We start from the raw sequence: 17128 nt of genomic DNA on the forward strand, positions 1-17128 counted from the left end.
ACTGCTAGGGACCCAGTAATGGCAAAAGTCAGGGAAGCGTTGTGGAGTGGTGACAGAGTCGGACTCGGCTATCAAGGAAAGACCTATAATAAGCATATGAATGAAATGAGTGTGGAAGGAAGCTGCGTGCTACACGGCAGCCATGTCATTATACCATCTTCATTGCAAAGTGAAGTGCTGAGGCTACTTCACGAAGGCCATCTGGGAGTGTCCGGATGTAGCTACTTATCCGGTTGACAAAGGTGGCATAGAGCTCCCCACACTAAGCTTGAAGCCAAAATTATGCCGACATTACATATTGGCGAAAACAGATCAAAAAGAATCCGTTCTATTTAGCCCCAACTTGTTGAACGACAATATAGCCACATACTCTATCATTCTCTTTCAGGTAAGGGTTTATGAGGTGGTTTCACTACACGCAGGAAATAATCACATGAAAGCACTATCAAAATAAATTCAAACGCAAACCATTCCGAGACAACGTCAATGCGTTATTTCATTTTCACTTTGGGTGGAACAGAGAACATTTGTAACAGTGACTTAATTTAGACTTTGAAACGTACACATGGCACTAATCCTTGCTTAAAAACTAGCTACCAGTCAACGCCAAATTTTTTGGACCTCCTACGGTCTGCAAAAACATATGAAAAATATAATACATCTGCTTTACCGCCCCAAAAGCTCAAATCACCACAGGCACACCCGAAATAGCTCTCAAGGCCTGCCAGTACATTTATTGTGCGTATTGCAGCTCGTACTTCCACACGAGATGGCGGGTGCCTGCGGGTATAATTAAGGAATACATACTATGTCCCGTGACAGTTGCCCTTTTACACTCTTGGTATGCTTCACCACAATACACTGCGTGATGTTGACTTTCAGACAGTGGCATTATGCAATGTGGCATGCTTTCTCCGCTTCAAGGCCATTGGTCACGATTACATAGGTGGAGTCAGCTTCATTGCTGACAGCAGCAAATTCTTTAAATGAAAATAACGGTACAAATGAGAAACTTGGCAGCAAACGTCCGAAGCAGCTGGGTCTAGCGTTCCCACGGTGGTGGCTACCAGCGAATCACCGTGGAAGAACGTAGGTTAGAGGCTGTGATATAATCAGAATGGCAGTAGTCACGGAAAAAAAGTTGGGAAAGTTAGATGATGAAAAGTTTTGCATCCGAAATTCCGGTCGGTCTTATACATTCACTTTATGGGGTACGTGGCGGCTCCGCAAAGGCTTCCAAATTATCGGGCATGTCAAAAAAATCTGTCGACTGTTTTTACACATAAAAGGCATTCGTTACAGCACGTGTTCCTATTCACAACGACGGTACAAGAGCAAAACCAGAAAGGCCACAGTGGCAACAAGATAATGAAGCATTGGACGTGAGGGAAAAACAGTTAAAAAAGGTTTTAGTTTGCTCGTAGCGCCGTAAGTCTACTTTTTGTTGTCTGCACCTCAGCAAGGGAGCGCCGCACCATTCGGCCCACTTAACCATGCTCCAGCACACTTTAACAGGGTGTCTACCAAATTGACATTTCTAAACTCCTTGAGCTCTCCAGGGAGTTTCCCTGAGTGCCTTTGCAAAATTCTCTGAGTGACAAAGAACTTTGTTTTATGTCCAGACGGGCTGACACCATGTAGGTCGATGCTGTCACTCTCAAGTAAGCACGTTAAATAATGATTTTTAAAAAAAAAACGACTTAATCCAGTTTGAATAGTAAGGAGCAGTGTCTATTTTATTCAAACAGAAAACAGCCTATTTTATTCAAAAAGCAAACAGAAGAAAGGGGTTTTTTTGTAATTTGAAAATCTGAAGTGGGGGGTCGACTTACAATCGAAACCAAAACATGGCACAGCTAAACATGCGAGACCAACAAGATATCAGGGGAGCTACAACGTAGTTACAATTGTAAGTTTGTTTTATGGCTCTACCCGTAGCTTTTCGCTATCCTATGCGTTTGTTTGCTTTTAGGAAGGGTTTTTCAACATTTTTGAGAGTTTTACAATGCACACAACACTCATGAGGAGGGGTGATAGTTCATGGAAGAGCAGGCACAGCTCACGTGTTTCTTTTTCCCTGTAGCTCTTAGTTTGACGCGTTTGACTTGACTAGCTGGGCTGCTGTTCGGCATGGGCTACTGTTCCATTAGATGTCATGGTGCAGTCATTTGCCGAATGTGGAATTTCGCTGGATGACGACGCACTGTGGGACCGTAGCAGCGATGACGATGGAAGCACTAGTGAGGACGATGGCACAAGTGAAGACAAGTAGTCCAGTAACCATGCCAGCTACTAATAAATTTTTGTTGTCAAATGCGTCCTCGGGTATGCTTTTTTTTTTTTCTTCCTGCCACATGTGATATGGGGGGGTCGACTTACATTCGTGTAAATACGGTACAGATGAAGAAGATGAAGGAGTAATATAATGCTCACACAATTTACCCCGCATGTGGAAGCGGCCAACCTGGCCGCTAGTTATGGCAGCGAAAGCAGTATGAAAGGCTTTAAACACGAAACATGCACAGTCTCGGTGGCATGGCAGCGGCTGTCCTAAGGCAGAACAACAGGAATGACAGGATAGTTAACTGGCGAAATCTGTTCCCGAACAGTGTAGGGCCCGATAAAACGGGATTCGAATTTCTTGCATAAGCCACGAGCGCAAACTGGGGTCGACAGTAACACTTCGTCTCCAGGGTGGAAGGAAACAACACGGTGGGATGCATCATAGCGAGTTTTACGATCTTGTTGACTGGCATCGGTGTTGAGGCAGGCATGTTGGCGACACCAGGCAATGCGCGAAACGAACTGCTCACACACTGATGTGGACGAAGGCACGGGGACACCAAAGAAAGAAACGTCGAGGATAGTGACCGGTTGACAACCATACACAAGGAAAAAGGGCGAGTACCCCGTAGTGCGCTGGACGGCCGTGTTATATGCGAAAGTGATGAATCGTAGAATGACATCCCAATTGGTGTGGTCAGGGTTGATGTACACTGATATCATGTCGGAAAGCGTGCGATGAAAGTGCTCCGTAAGGCCATTAGTTTGAGGGTGGTAGCTGGAAGTCATTTTATGGATCGTATTGGACACATGGAGAACATCGCCGAGAAGCTTAGACAGAAAAGTCCTGCCGCGGTCACTCAAAAGGACACGAGGTGCTTTGCCTCGTAAGAAGGCTTCCAAAAAAAAAGGCTGCAACCTCCGCTGCGGATATCGAAGATAGTGCATCTGTTTCAGCGTACCGTGTCAAATGGGCTAGAGCTGTGATGATTCATCATTTACTGCCAGCGGATAAGGATAGCGGTCCGTAGAGGTCGATACAAACGACTGCGAAAGAGCTTCAGGACACGACACAGGTTGGAGCAGTCCAGCCGAAGGTGAGGTCAGTCGTTTGCAGTGTTGGCAGAGCGAACAGGAAGGCATGTATTTTGCTACACTGGTTACAAATCCAAGCCAAGAGAAGCGGCTGTGGATTCGCTCATAGGTTTCATGGAAACCAAAGTGACCGACAGTGGGATCGTCGTGAAAGGTCTCCAGTATCTGGGCCTGAAGTGATCAGGGAACGACAGGAACCCAACAGTGTCCTTCGGGATGAAACACGTACCGGTATAACATTGAATTTTTGATCTTGAAGTTTTTGAGCTGCCGACAGAGCCGAGCATTAGGTTTGCGAGATGATCCGCGAATACGTTCCATAAAAGAGTGGCAGTTGGAGTCACTATGTTGGCAAGATGCAAACGTACAAGAATGGCTGGATGGGAGCCGGTCGAGAGCTGCGAGCAAAGAAAATGCAGAAGACGCGTCCTGCGGTTTGCTCATGGAAGGTGGTAAGCAAGCAGCAGTTGAAGACGGTGGTATGGGACAACTAGAGAGAGCATCGGTATCCTCCTGATTCTTTCCAGACTTGTAGGTGACGTTGAAGTCGTATTCTTGTAAACGAAGTATCCAATGGCCGAGACGTCCCGTTAAATTCTTTAGCGTCGCCAACCAGCACAAGTCGTGTTGATCAGTAACGGCCGTAAAGAGGCAGCCATGCAGATAAGGCCAAAATTTTTGGGCAGACCAAACAGCGGTGAGACACTCTTGCTCGGTAATCGTATAATTTTTCTCTGCAGCTGTTAGTGTGCAACTTGCACATGCAACCACTGGTTCTTCGGAATTTTGCTAACATTGCAAAAGAACAGCGCTGATAACGTGGCCGCTGGTGTCAGTATGTAGAAGAGTGGGAGCAGTATTGTTGAAATGAAAAAGCACAGGTTCGGACGTGAGGGCACACTTGAGGGCGTCAAAAGCAGTTTGGCATTCGTCCGACCATACGTAGGGTGCTCCAGAAGGAAGGAGTTGATAGAGCGGTGCCGCGATGGTGGCAAAGTTATGTATGAAACGCCGGAAATACGAAGCTAGGCCAAGGAAGCTACGCAAGTCTTTGGCGCCTCGAGGCCTGGGGAAGCGGAGGACAGCGGTAATTGTTGTGTCGGCAGCGGCAGGCAAGCGGGGGGCCCCGACCGGGCGAACGCGCGGCAAGCGCCGGCGCAGGAAGGAGACACGGAGCAAACTGCTCCCGATGAAAACCGGACGAAGACTCGGCCGACCCAGGGCCGTTTATTACTTATAAAGGCTTCACACGCTAGATGACACCTCCAGATTGGCCCAAGTTCGTCACATGACAGAAGGGGGGTGCGCCATCTAGCTAAACAACTACAAAACATACATGTACGATGACACCGAAATCTGACAGGGGGCGGCACTATACTACATCATCCCCCCCTGGAAACAAAGTAAGCATACAGTGAAACGCGCACACAAGATGCGCACTTAAGTCCAAAGGCGATTTCAGTTCGTTCCCCCCATGTTCACACACGCGCACCAGTCGCACACAAAGCACGCACTTAAGTCCACAACAAATTCAATCCGTCCCCGCCCAAGTTCACATACACGCGCACCAGTCTTGGGCACCATAACACAGGCAGTCACTCAAACAAGGTCTGACAAGGAACACGGCACAAAACTCGCTGCACCGCAACAAGAAGCACTTTTTTTCCTGTGTTAATGAAACATGTGGACTGTCTCCTAAATGTCACAGCGAGGCCCCTAGCCGTGGCATTTCGAAGACGGCAATACGCTCTACACTACAAAAACAAAATCATCGAGCCACGGAGGCCGTTTTCTGTCACGATGAGGACGCGTGCGTACCTCAGAAGAACTTTGGGGGTTGCGACGCGTATCGGTCGACTTTAAAGACCCAGTCGTCCCACTATTTCCCTCCCCCTGGTTGGACAATTGAATGTGGTTGTCGCTCAAAGCTGGAGAGGGTTGCCCAGGAAGCTCCTCTCGACGTCCCAACAAGTCCTGGGAGGCTACCGATTCTCCTACGGAATCAGAGACGACTGCTGACTGTGTAAACTCGGAAGTGATACAGTCAGACGGACTACTCAACTGAAGATTACGACTCTGAGAAGATGCTGTCGCTACAGACGAGTCATCGGAATGACTATCCAAGTTTGAATATGAGTACAAAAAATCTTTGTCACTTGTACACAATGTACTACCTGCTGAACCCTTTATCACTAGGATTAACTTAGACACATGCCACATCTTCCCATCACTGAGTAAAAAAGTAGATGGTCCTACCTGGGCCTTGCTTTACGAGGTTTACTGTACTTAAAAAATCCTTTCCTCTTAAATCTTATTCTGACGGTGTCTCCCACCTTGATACGAGTTGCCTGAGCACCTCTACGTTTGTCTACGTACTGTTTAGTCTGCCACTGTTTCTGCAAGACCCTTTCTTGAACGTGAGGCACAAGACTGTCCTGTTCCCTCAGATCTACACAGAGCTGCATGGTTCCATCCTTCTTGCGCACCACCACGAGTGGAGACACCCACTCAAAAGCTTCGACGCGCTCGATGACGTCGCAGTCCTCGAGACGTCGCAATTCATTTGTGACCTGGTCACGGAGAGCCAGGGGTAGTCTGCGCAACTTTGAAGATACTGGTTTCGCATCTTGCTGCCGATGAATTCGGTGCACACAGTTGTTGACGAGACCCAACTCGTCACTGTAGAGGTGAGCAAAACCCGGAGGCACACCTGTGGGGCTCTGTACTGAAGGAAGCGATGGTAGACGACATGTCAGCGACGTACCGTCGATCTGTATGCCCAAGCGTTGGATGGCGTCTAAACCCAGCAGTGATGTTCCTGTAGTCGTTACGTGGAACGTGACGGAGCATGACCTTTGGAAAAACTGGACAGTGGCTTGAAACAGGCCTTGAATGTTGATGCGTTGCTTGGAGAAATTTCTCAAGTCCACTGTTGGTTGTGACAGCCTGTGCTGTCGACCAAAGTTATTTCTAAAATCGTCGGCCGTCATGCATGACACAGACGCTCCCGTATTTACTGGCCGTCGCATGGAGACGCTGTTCACTACGACCGGAACTTCCAAATCTTTTTTAGTTTCAAAAGTGCTTACCGTCAAGACAGACGCGGACGGCTGCCTTGCGGAAGTTGAAGACAGCGTCTCTGCGGAAGAGACGTGTTGAACAGTACGGGTTTTCCGGCATACTGATGCAAAATGGCCCAACGTGTGGCAGGCATTGCACCGCCGGTTCCTTGCTGGACAATTCTTGTACGTTGCAATATGTTTCGTGCTGCCACACCGGTCGCATGCACCACGGTTCCCGGAGGAGCCATGTGCGAACTGTCGGCCCTCTTGGCGGCTTCTCGGAAGAAGTCGGCCATCTTGGCGGCCTCCCGGACTACGTCGGCCATCTTGGCGGCTCCCCGGAAGAAGTCGGCCATCTTGGCCCGTCGACGGAACGCCAAGTTGAGATGCCTCGATTCTTCGTACATTTTCGGAGCCGAACGCGCGGTTCGCTCGATGCAGGGCTTCTAACGAGCGTCCAATTTCTTCTGCCTTGTCCAGGGACAGGGTTTCGCCATGAGCCAGCAACTTTTCGCGAACGCTGACGTTCGCTACCCCATGTATGATTTGGTCTCGGACGCGCTCGTCATAGCTTGTGCCGAAGTTACACTGTACCGCCTTCTCCTTCAATGCGGTCACGAATTCCAGGAATCCTTCTCCCTCGAACTGCTTTCGGCTGGTGAATTCGTGCCGTTCCGCCAGGACATTTGCTGACGCGGCGAACAGCCGGTCAAGCCGCTGCAAGAGTCTCGGAAACTCTGACGCTGGCGGGACCGCATCACTTGACGTTGACGCTGCGCCGGTCGACTGCCTTGCTGCTTCGCTTGAAGCTGACGCTGCGCTGGTTAACTGCCTTGCTGCTTCCTGCTCCTCGTCTGCAAAGTACTTCCGTTGTCCCTCACGCCCGAGAGCGCTGACGAGCGCGGACGCTCGTCGCGCGTCCGTCCAGTCGCCACCGCCGGCCGCTTCGAGGTGGGCCTGAAAAATTTTTTTCCAGCGATACCATGGAATTAACGGTGGGCCGGGCACTTCAAGAAAAACGGGAAGGTTCGCCGTAAAAGACGCCATGCCCGGTAGCGCGCAGGAGACAGTGCAGAAAACAAGCCGGAGCTCGCAGCAGGAATGGGGCACGGAAGAACAAGGGGGCGAGTAGGCCTAGGCTCGGAAGCCTCGCGACGCCAAGTGCGTCGGCGGCGTTTGCAGGCCGTGCCGACACGTAAAGGACGCTTCACTTACGAAGCTCGCTGGTTTCCCGGGGCTTCGGTCGGAACCGCTGCGGGAATCCCACCCTCGTCGCCAAAAGATGTTGTGTCGGCAGCGGCAGGCAAGCGGGGGGCCCCGACCGGGCGAACGCGCGGCAAGCGCCGGCGCAGGAAGGAGACACGGAGCAAACTGCTCCCGATGAAAACCGGACGAAGACTCGGCCGACCCACGGCCGTTTATTACTTATAAAGGCTTCACACGCTAGATGACACCTCCAGATTGGCCCAAGTTCGTCACATGACAGAAGCGGGGTGCGCCATCTAGCTAAACAACTACAAAACATACATGTACGATGACACCGAAATCTGACAGGGGGCGGCACTATACTACAGTAATCTTATTGGGGTCAGGTCGAAGGACCTCCTTGCTGACAAGGTGTCCGAGCAGTTCAATGGTTTTGCTGGCACAGTGGCACTTTTTTGTATTCAGCTGAAAGCCAGTAGACGAGAGGCATGTCAAGGCATCATCGAGGTGCTGCAACTGCTGATGGAAGGTCGACAAAAATATGACGATGTCGTCAAGGTAGCATAAGCAAGTCTTCCACTCTAGGCCCCATAGTATGGTGTCAATCATCCACTCAAATGTGGTGGACGCATTACACAGGCCAAAAGGCATTGCGTTAAATTCGCAAAGGCAGCTTTTTCCTTGTCTGCTTCGTGCATGGGGATCTGCCAGTATTCAGAGTGTATATCAAGGCTGCAGAAATACTCTGCTCCTTGTAATGAATCTAACGCATCATCGATTCGGGGCAGTGGATATACATCTTTGCGAGTTATTTTGTTCAAGGCACAGTAGTCTACGCAATATCGCACTGAGCCATCTTTCTTACGCACTAAAACGACAGCTGACGACCAAGGGATTGAGGAAGGGTGGATTATGCTTCGTTTCAACATGTCGGCAGCGTGGGTATCGATGATCTGACGTTCGACGGAAGAAACCTGATATGACCGCCGGCGCACAATGGAAGTTCCATCTGAATGTATGCGATGAGCCGTCACAGAAGTCTGTTCCAGAAGAGGAAAGTGCACGTCGAAGGTGTCTTTATGCTTGGATAACAACACCAGTAACTCTTTCGTCTGCTGTGGCGTTAGATCAGTGCTGATGGCAATAGCAAGAACAGAAGCAGGGACTGCATTTATAGCTGTGGGTGGTTGTGAAACAGCAGTAGTCGAGGTGAGGACAGGGACATGCCGAGTGTCCAAGACGCACATGACAACACCACCTTTCGAAAACAGTACTGGCTCAGTGGTTGCATTGAGTACAGCCAAAGTGGCCATGCCGTTGGTGAAGCCAACAAGGCTGGGTGCCAGAGCAATCCCTTGGTATAGGCAACGGGCTGATGGTACAACTAAAACATCACCATCGGTGATGTCAGAGTGAACTACAAAAAGTTGTTCGCAGCCAGGTGGCACTATACAATCGTCAGCAGTTTGTAAGTGAAGGCGCGGTACGTACACGTCAGAACTGTCAGTCTCTGTCAGGTTAATGAGGCATTGACTGTATGAGATGAAAGCAGACGCCGAAGAGAGGAAGTCTCCCCCAGTATAAACATGTGAGCACAGGAAGTCAACAGTGCAAACGGGATATGGTGGCGTAGCCCGTCAATCGAAACTCGAACGGTGCATTGCGTTGATGGCCGAATCACAACATTATTTGCACCACGTAGAAGAGCTCCATTGTAAGGTGTAGTAACTTTGCGTAGACGAGAGCACAAGTCAGAGTGAATAATAGAAATAGCTGCTCCTGTATCAATAAATGCTGGAACTGGTACACCTTCTACACACACGAATAAAGTATCGGCCATGCATGCTGGAGGAATTGTAGTCTGTGCAAGCCATGTAGCTTTCCCTCCAAAAACTGCACCATCTAGTTTTCCGATCGGTAGTCAGGATTGCGGGTGGCCAGTTGCAGGGGTGATGTCGAGCATCGGAGAGGGCAGGGCGAGCGGCGGCGCCCTCGACGGTAGTTGCGAGGTGCTTCGGGAGTTGGAGAAAATGAGCATGAGGAAAGCCTGTGCTCGTAGGGACTCAGAGGAAGCAACGGGTCTCTCTCATAAACATCGTAGCCACGGCGTTCGTCCTGTTGTCATCTTCAACAAAAACGCTATATGTGCCAGCGAATATGACAATAATAACAAATGGGGCGGGGCAAAGGCTGGGTAGTGTAAAACACTGTGGCAGGCGGACGGGGTGCTAGAGTCACTACATGGTTGGGAGCAGTAGCAGGAGCAACAGGCGCTGTCTCAACGAACGCTGGTTGCACAGCCGCAACCTGAGCATATGAGGTCGACGGTGAAGGAGGGCCACAGCTCGCAGCACAGGTCATGGAGGACAGCTCCTCTTTGATGATGTCACGCAGGCCAGGAACAGAAGGTTGAGTCTGAAGAAATGGACGACTTAGCAGGCAACACACTTGAAGCTCTTCACGTATGAGAATCCGAATCTGCATACGCAGGTCCATAGCTGAGGAAGGAGGCGTTTCACAGGCGACAGGTTGTAAATGGATGGCCTGCAGTGCATCAAGGTGTTGGAAAGTCACAATCACATCGTTAACGGTATTCGGATTTTGATCACCAGTGTGTTGAACACGACGTGGGCAATCCCCTTTAGGCTATGACGAACACGATCAGATTCCGTCATGGTGACATCAACAAAGCAACAAGGGGCGAGGATGTCCTCGATATAAGAGGTATATGTTTCCGCGGGAAGTTGCATGCCTCCATCAAGCTTTTTCTTGGCAACCTCAGAGCGGACGTAGGGAGCGCCGAAAATCTGCCGAAGCTGGTGTTTGAATGCCGCCCAGTCAGGCAAGGTGCATTCGTGGTTAAAAAACCAAGTCCTGGTAACGCCAGTCAGGTAGAATGCGACGTTGCAAAGCTTGTGAAAATCATCGCACCAGTTAGGCTCCCTTACGTGGTCATAATTGCCCAGCCAGTTGTCAATGTCATAACTAGAAGGCCAGCAAGCATGGTGCGATCGCGCTGCCGCATGCTGACGGCCCATGAAGGAACGGCCGGTGGGGCAGTGATGGTGACGCCGGAGGCTCCTGGTGGATCTTCTTGGGACACGGTGGTGGAAGAGCAGAGCAAGCAGTGACCTGAACGAAGCTTCAGGGAAACTCGAAGTCGTAGAGGACCAAGGGATCGAGAGCAGCCTCCACCACCTGCCAGACAGCTGTTAAACCTCGGCGGTTTATTTCGCAGGCCGTGCACTGAAGAAGATGGCCATGAGGATGAATATATACAGATGAAAAAGATGAAGGAGTAATGTAATGCTCACAATATAAATAAAAAGGAGATCCACATAGAAGAAAATATTTTCACATAGTATGAGCTATTTCCATCAACTGATGGCAAGCTCACAGGTATGAGGCCCAACTTTGTCACAAGTGAAATTCTCTCTCAGTAACTGGAAAGTCAACATCAACTGTCCTGACATACTCTTAGACTGCGCACTATGCCTCAGTGTTGCGTTTCACTGATTTAAAGAATCTATTTTGGTTTGGTTGAAGGACACGTGCAGTTCAGCGTCAGCAAACACTGTTCTCTAAGCTCAAGCTCCTTTGAACAAGTGGCGGCACGCTTCCTTTCCCATTCAAACACAATGCGTCGGTCCTTTCTGTTCTTGTCCTCTTTCCACCGCGCGTTCACCCCACGGACCATTTGAAGCATCCTCTTCATCAGCTGTACAGTCAACATCCGATTTTTCGGACTCCCTACGGGCCGCGAAAACGTCCATAAAATTGGGCAGTCCAAAAAAATGAATGCATGTCTTTTACTACCATTAAAGGCTCAAATCTCCACAGGCACATCTGAAGAGGCCTACCAGCATGCTTATTAGGCATATTGGTGCCCGTACTGTGACAAGAGATGTCGGATGGACACGTGTATAATTAAGGAATAGATACTGCGTCCCATGACAATTGCCCCTGCCCCCATTTTTATGCTTCACCGCGTAACACTTTTGTACTGAGGCGAAGGTGACTTTTGGGAACCGGCATTATGCATCGCGCCATACTTTCCCAGCTTCAAAGCCAATCGCGAGCAACCACAAAGACAGAGTCAGTACTATTGCTTACAGTGGTGAATTATTTCAATGAAAAACATGGCGCCGAATGGGAAGAAGCTTAGTAACGAACGTTGAAGCAGCTAGGCCTAGCGTTTACCACAGCGGCGAGGCAATCAAAACAGCAGCAGTGCTGGCTTTGATTAATGCCGTTTCGGACCTGCGGTCACGGCAAGAAGTCTGGGAAATCAGACGGTGAAGGGCTCTTCAGACGTTTTTAAACACTCCATGGAGTACGTGACGGTGCCACAGAGCCATCGGGCGTCTGGAAAGTCGGCCATTGACTGTACACTGGCAACTCCTCCAGCCGACGACACAGTGTCAAAAAACGACTCGTTACGATCCCTCTCTGTTACGCGAGCCAGAATTACTGAAACTTTCATTCCCTTTCAATAAAATTACAGCTAATTTTCCCTGATAGAGGCACGAATTCCCTGAGTTTTCCCTGAGTATTTGCAGACTGTTGAAAATCCCTGAAATTCCCAGTTGGTAGATACCCTGTGCTTTATTGATGGTTCGGATGCTTGTATTGAGCTTGTTTTTTATCGAAACGCATGCTGCTGTGTGTGTTGTATGGGTGACTTCAATAAATGTATGGACCGTTTGCTTTACTTTGCTGAGTGCTTTAGCCTCTTCCTTACATGGGTATGAGTCATTGCATTCTTTTGCTTGCTTACGCGGCTATGAGCCATTCAGTGTCTTATGTGACGGGCAAGTTTCTCACAGGGCAAGCATAGAAATACTAACGCATTTAAAACCCACGCGACAACGTCCATAACAAACCAACGCAGCCAAGCAACTTGGGCTAATGTGCTCGGGTGTATCATGGGGCGCTGCGTCGCCGCTCGGACTATCAGAGAAGCAGATACTGTTGACGTTCGCGAAGCTACTGCACCGCATTGCGTTCGCCGGCGAATAAGCCCACTGCCCCCTTCTAGTACACTGTACCGCTGGCTGCCAGCGGATTTGCGTGCAACAGCGTCAGTTCGAGGCGGCGAGATAAAATGGTGGCGGCGGTGGCTTTGATTAATGCCGTTTTAGATTTGCAATCAAAGCAAAACGTCCGGAAAATGAGATGGCCAAGAGTTTTTGCGAGCGAAATTTCAGACATTTTTATACATTGACTCTATGGGGTACGTGGTGGTGCAGCGAAGCTGTCTGAATTATCGGCATATCCTGAAATCGGGCATCCACAAAAAAGGTTGTTAACTGTACACTGGCAACTCTTCCAGCAGACGAGACGCCGTCAAAGACGATATGTTACAATTCGTCTCTGTTACTTGAGCCAGCATTAGCGCGACTTTCGTTCCCTTTCAATAAATTTACAGCTAATTTTCCCTGATAGAAGCACAAATTCCACGAATTTTTCTACAATCTTTTCAGACTATTCAAAATCCCTGAAAATTCCCAGTTTTCGAAGTTGGTAGACACCCTGAAGTTTAAATACAGCGGAACTGGCCGTTTCGACAGCAGCGACGACAGCCGGGAGTGGCTGCGCACGCGCCGGCCACTTACCGGAAGCAAAAAAATTATGAGAAGCTGTGCGGGAGGCGCTGTCATGCGGTGTGTGGAATGGGAACCGCTGCACTCTTTTTCGGAGAAAGAATCCACTCGCTGTTTGCGGCTACTGCCGGAGTACACATACTGAAGCTGTCCTGGCCCAACGTGACACAATTTCTTCCAATTTTCTGTTATGGCACAGTTTGGCACAGGAATTGGCATTTGTGTCAAAATGGCGCAATTGGTGCAGGAGTCCCACCCCTGTTTGTTGAACATATTTCGCCTGCTCTACTGTGAGTGGTATGGTACGCGACCTTTACGACAAGGTGACCAGCATAACAAAGGATTTTGGAGGTCTCTAGCCCATTGTTATAAAGGCGCTTGACTGTACCTGTTCATAAAGCACAAAATACATCTACAACAGGACATGTACGTTGTGTGTTTCAAACATTGTCACGACATTTCAAAAAGCGGAGTCCTATATTTAGGACACTAGGCAGATTGGGTGCGATTTAGAGAGTATATAGTAATGGATATGCCAGACATCCTATCAACGCGAGACTAAGGTAATGAATAACTTTTTTGTGTCGAATAAAATGTTTTGTTCTTTTTTGTTGGGAAGAAAGATCTTCCTTGCTTGGGCTTTTGCAAACAAATCTCCACAAAGGGTGAAAATAATTTCGAATTGTTCAGATCCGAATTTGAGCACAGTCAAAAGTTGCATGAATATAGACACAAATGGGAAAACATGCTTGCCTTTTAAGTTAGTGTTGACATCACTGATGCGTGCATTCACACTGGTCAACTCTGCTTGGCTGTTCTCCAGTTTGCGCCGCCTGTCTTCGACTGAAATTTCCTGCAATGCCTTCATTCAGAAAAAGAAAGCACCAGCCTTCATTGTTTGTCCACACCACCACAAGTAATCTATGAAAGTGTAACTCACGGCTTCCAATTCTTCTTTCCTCCGATATAAATTGTTGTTGAGCAGGTTCTCCAGCTTGTTTTTCTCTGCCTCAAGCTGCACATTGGAAGACAATTCATGCTCAAACAACCAAATTGAATTACATGTACATAGGTATTTATTAGTTTTCAGATTCATGTGCATTTGACATGACAAAAATTGACATGTTTTGCACTGATTAGACAGAATAAATATTTATATTGTGACACTCAAAGCCGCTCCAGATGGCACACATTCCCGCAGTGCCAAAGAAAAATTGCATGACCTCACATTTATGTATGCTGAATTATTTCCACAGCCGTGGAACACACCCTGGCATTCCGAGCCTGCACTTGTTCATGCAAAAAACATGTACTGTGCAGTTTTACACACTATGCTCCCAAACTGCTCAGAAATTCTGTGTTTGTACAGACACAGTCTGAAAACCTTTGCAGCTGACAGCACAGACATTAGACAGTATTTAATGGGTATTGCCATTCACAAAGATTAGCTTCAATTCAGGCATCACAGTGCTACAAAAGTATGCCTATGGGACAGAAAGCAAACAAGCTTTTCTTTTTGAAAAGTAGCACTGTCTTTCTTTGTATAGGCTATCAAGTGTGACACTGTGGCCATTACTCTCCACGAAGCAACTTACATAGAACACTCTCTCAAAACTTAATTTCACAGTAAGAGGTTGATTGCTAGATAAAGGTAGAACTTTATCATCTTAACTGTTACGCCCAAGCACCAGCACCTCTTTGTCAGTGTGACATCATGGATTACAAAGTATTCAGGCTATTGTTGCGCACCCCTTCAAATTTAACAAGTTCAGTCCTTTAGAACACAACTTTTGCCAACAATATGCTGGACCATAAAATGCCGTAAGGATGGCTCTTTCTGGTATTGTAGAATTTCACTAACACAGTTCAACATATCCCTATCCAACATATCCCAATGTTGCTTTCACTGCTCCCAATAAGCTAGGTAAGATATGCGCTGCCGTGCAGAATAAAGAGGAGCGGGTAAAAGGCAAAAAACAAACAGATATTTGTCCAGTAAAGCACAATAAGAACAACAGTTTTACTGACTGTCATATGGGTGTGGTTTATAAAATTCCCCTTAGCTGTGGCCAGTTCTACGTAGGGCAAACGGGACGGTGTATCAATCAGAGGCTAATGGAACATAAAAGGTCGTTAACCGGTGGATCGCCTTCAAATCTTTCGCTACATTGTCGAGATTGTAACTGCACGCCAGAGTTAGATGAATGCGCAATATTGTACAGGCATAAGAATGAAGATATGCGTCTTATGGTAGAGGCATGGCATATCTATAATGGTGGAAGTGCGTGCGTGAGTCAGCCTTCGATTACTTTACATAAGGAAGAGATTAAGTGCCTTAACAGTTATCTCTCATGTAGACCGGCACGTGTACCCGATTGACACGTGGTGTTACCATTCCTGAGCATGCGCAGATTAGTTTTGTGTCTTCTTTCTTTTTTTCGCCTCAGTGCTCCCTTCAGTTGATAGTCGGCGTTCGTGTTGTCCACTTCTCTACTCTTGTGTCCTGTCTGCACGCCTCACTTTTATTTGCATAATGAATCCTTACCAACTAGCTTAGCTTTCTGTCGTTCTGGGCACAAGTTCTCTACATTCCATGCAAGTTCCACTGTGAGGCCACCGAAGGATTCCTTCATGCAAGCGAACCATGCCTCAGCAAAGCGCTGTCATTTCCAGCTGCCAAATCGACAGACGCATCAACACCGGCATGCCTTAAAAGTAGCTGGGATAACTGGCACCTCTCCAGTGGGAATGGAAGCACTGCAGCTGCCCACGTGCTTCAAACACATTTTCGTTTTTGGATGCAGGTGAGCACAGCACCTCAACTTTTCTGTAAAAAGTCAAACAATGTTTCGCTGCTAGTGCTTCCAGGCCCACAAGTATTCTTCCAATTAGCATGTGAATGTGTTTTCGTTTCCAAGTTGTTATTTATGTCCGGCAACATAGAGCTAAACCCTAGACCCCCTAAAGACGATCCTAACCTGTTTAACAAGGAGTTGCTACAGCTTGTTAAATCGCTACACGACAAATTTTATTCTAAACATGAAGAAATGATGACTGCCTTGAGTGAAGTCAAAGAGGCTCAATATTCAATGGAGCAACAAATAGCCGATATCGATAACAGGCTCTTGGCAGTTGAACAATGCATTCGATCATCTGAAGGCCAACAGGGTGAAAGCCTCGTGCCGCAAGTAGCCATATTGAACCAGTGGCTCAATGAATTTGAAGACCGTTCACGCCGCAAAAATTTCATATTTCATGGGGTAGCAGATAGCGCTGCGGAAACTTGGGCGCAGTCAGAAGAGAAAATTTGCTCGGTTTTAAATTCAGCATTAAGCATGAACCTAAATGAAAGCGATGACTGCATTTCAAGGGCGAACAGACTTGGCCGTTTTGTCCCCAACAAGTCCAGGCTCATTGTCAGATTTTTATAGTCTAAACTAAGGGAAATGATTCTTTCGTTTAAAAATGAGTTAAAGACGACTGGTTTTTCCGTAAGTGAAGATTTTTGTAAGGCAACTAGAGCTGTCAGAACTAAACTGTATGAATTTGGCAAAGGAAGCGGTCAACTTTTCACTGTGAAGTACAACAAGCTATATATGAACAAAAAATGTTATATTTACTCCCCTGATAACGACAGTGTCTGTGAACTTCAATTGGGCAATGTTCCCTGCAGTGCTGCATTACCGTCCGCTGCTACTAACCGCCATTCTGACGCGTCTTTTTCTTAACAGAAATTAGGCACCACGCAGCCAACCTTGTCATGATTTCTCTTTTTTATTGTCCAATGTGCAAAGTGCAATTAATAAACATGAAGCTCTAGCATCTATTTTTTATTTGTGTGCCGCAGTCGTGGTTGTATTGACGGAGACTTAGTTGACC

General features: G+C 47.9%; 2 protein-coding genes across 5 annotated transcripts in view; both read right to left on the reverse strand.

Moving 5' to 3' along the window:
• Positions 1–17128, reverse strand: part of SMC3 (structural maintenance of chromosomes 3) — a 463962-nt gene that overhangs the window by 172901 nt on the left and 273933 nt on the right. For all 4 annotated transcript variants that reach the window (XM_075676310.1, XM_075676309.1, XM_075676311.1 and 1 more), the window contains exons 22-23: positions 14190–14264; positions 14003–14111 (exon numbers count right to left, since the gene is read on the reverse strand). In XM_075676310.1, coding sequence (XP_075532425.1) covers positions 14003–14111; positions 14190–14264 — 184 coding nt within the window. The remainder of the gene's footprint in view (positions 1–14002; positions 14112–14189; positions 14265–17128) is intronic.
• On the reverse strand, positions 6343–8297 carry LOC142566183 (uncharacterized). The gene is made up of 4 exons (XM_075677036.1): positions 8051–8297; positions 7656–7864; positions 6396–7397; positions 6343–6348 (listed from the first exon to the last, which is right to left on the reverse strand). Exons 1-4 carry the CDS (start codon positions 8295–8297, stop codon positions 6343–6345), a joined length of 1464 nt encoding a protein of 487 aa, XP_075533151.1.

This window comes from Dermacentor variabilis, unplaced genomic scaffold, assembly GCF_050947875.1.
Source record: "Dermacentor variabilis isolate Ectoservices unplaced genomic scaffold, ASM5094787v1 scaffold_12, whole genome shotgun sequence".
NCBI lineage: Eukaryota > Metazoa > Arthropoda > Arachnida > Ixodida > Ixodidae > Dermacentor > Dermacentor variabilis.

Coding starts and splice junctions, on each gene's coding strand:
- LOC142566183 (XM_075677036.1), bottom strand. CDS start 8,297: ATGCCTTTTGGCCTGTGTAATGCGTCCACCACATTTGAGTGGATGATT. Junction 7,865..8,050: donor ACTGCTCGGACACCTTGTCA/GCAAGGAGGTCC, acceptor AGCCTTTATAAG/TAATAAACGGCCGTGGGTCG. Junction 7,398..7,655: donor CCGGGAAACCAGCGAGCTTC/GTAAGTGAAGCG, acceptor AAAATTTTTCAG/GCCCACCTCGAAGCGGCCGG.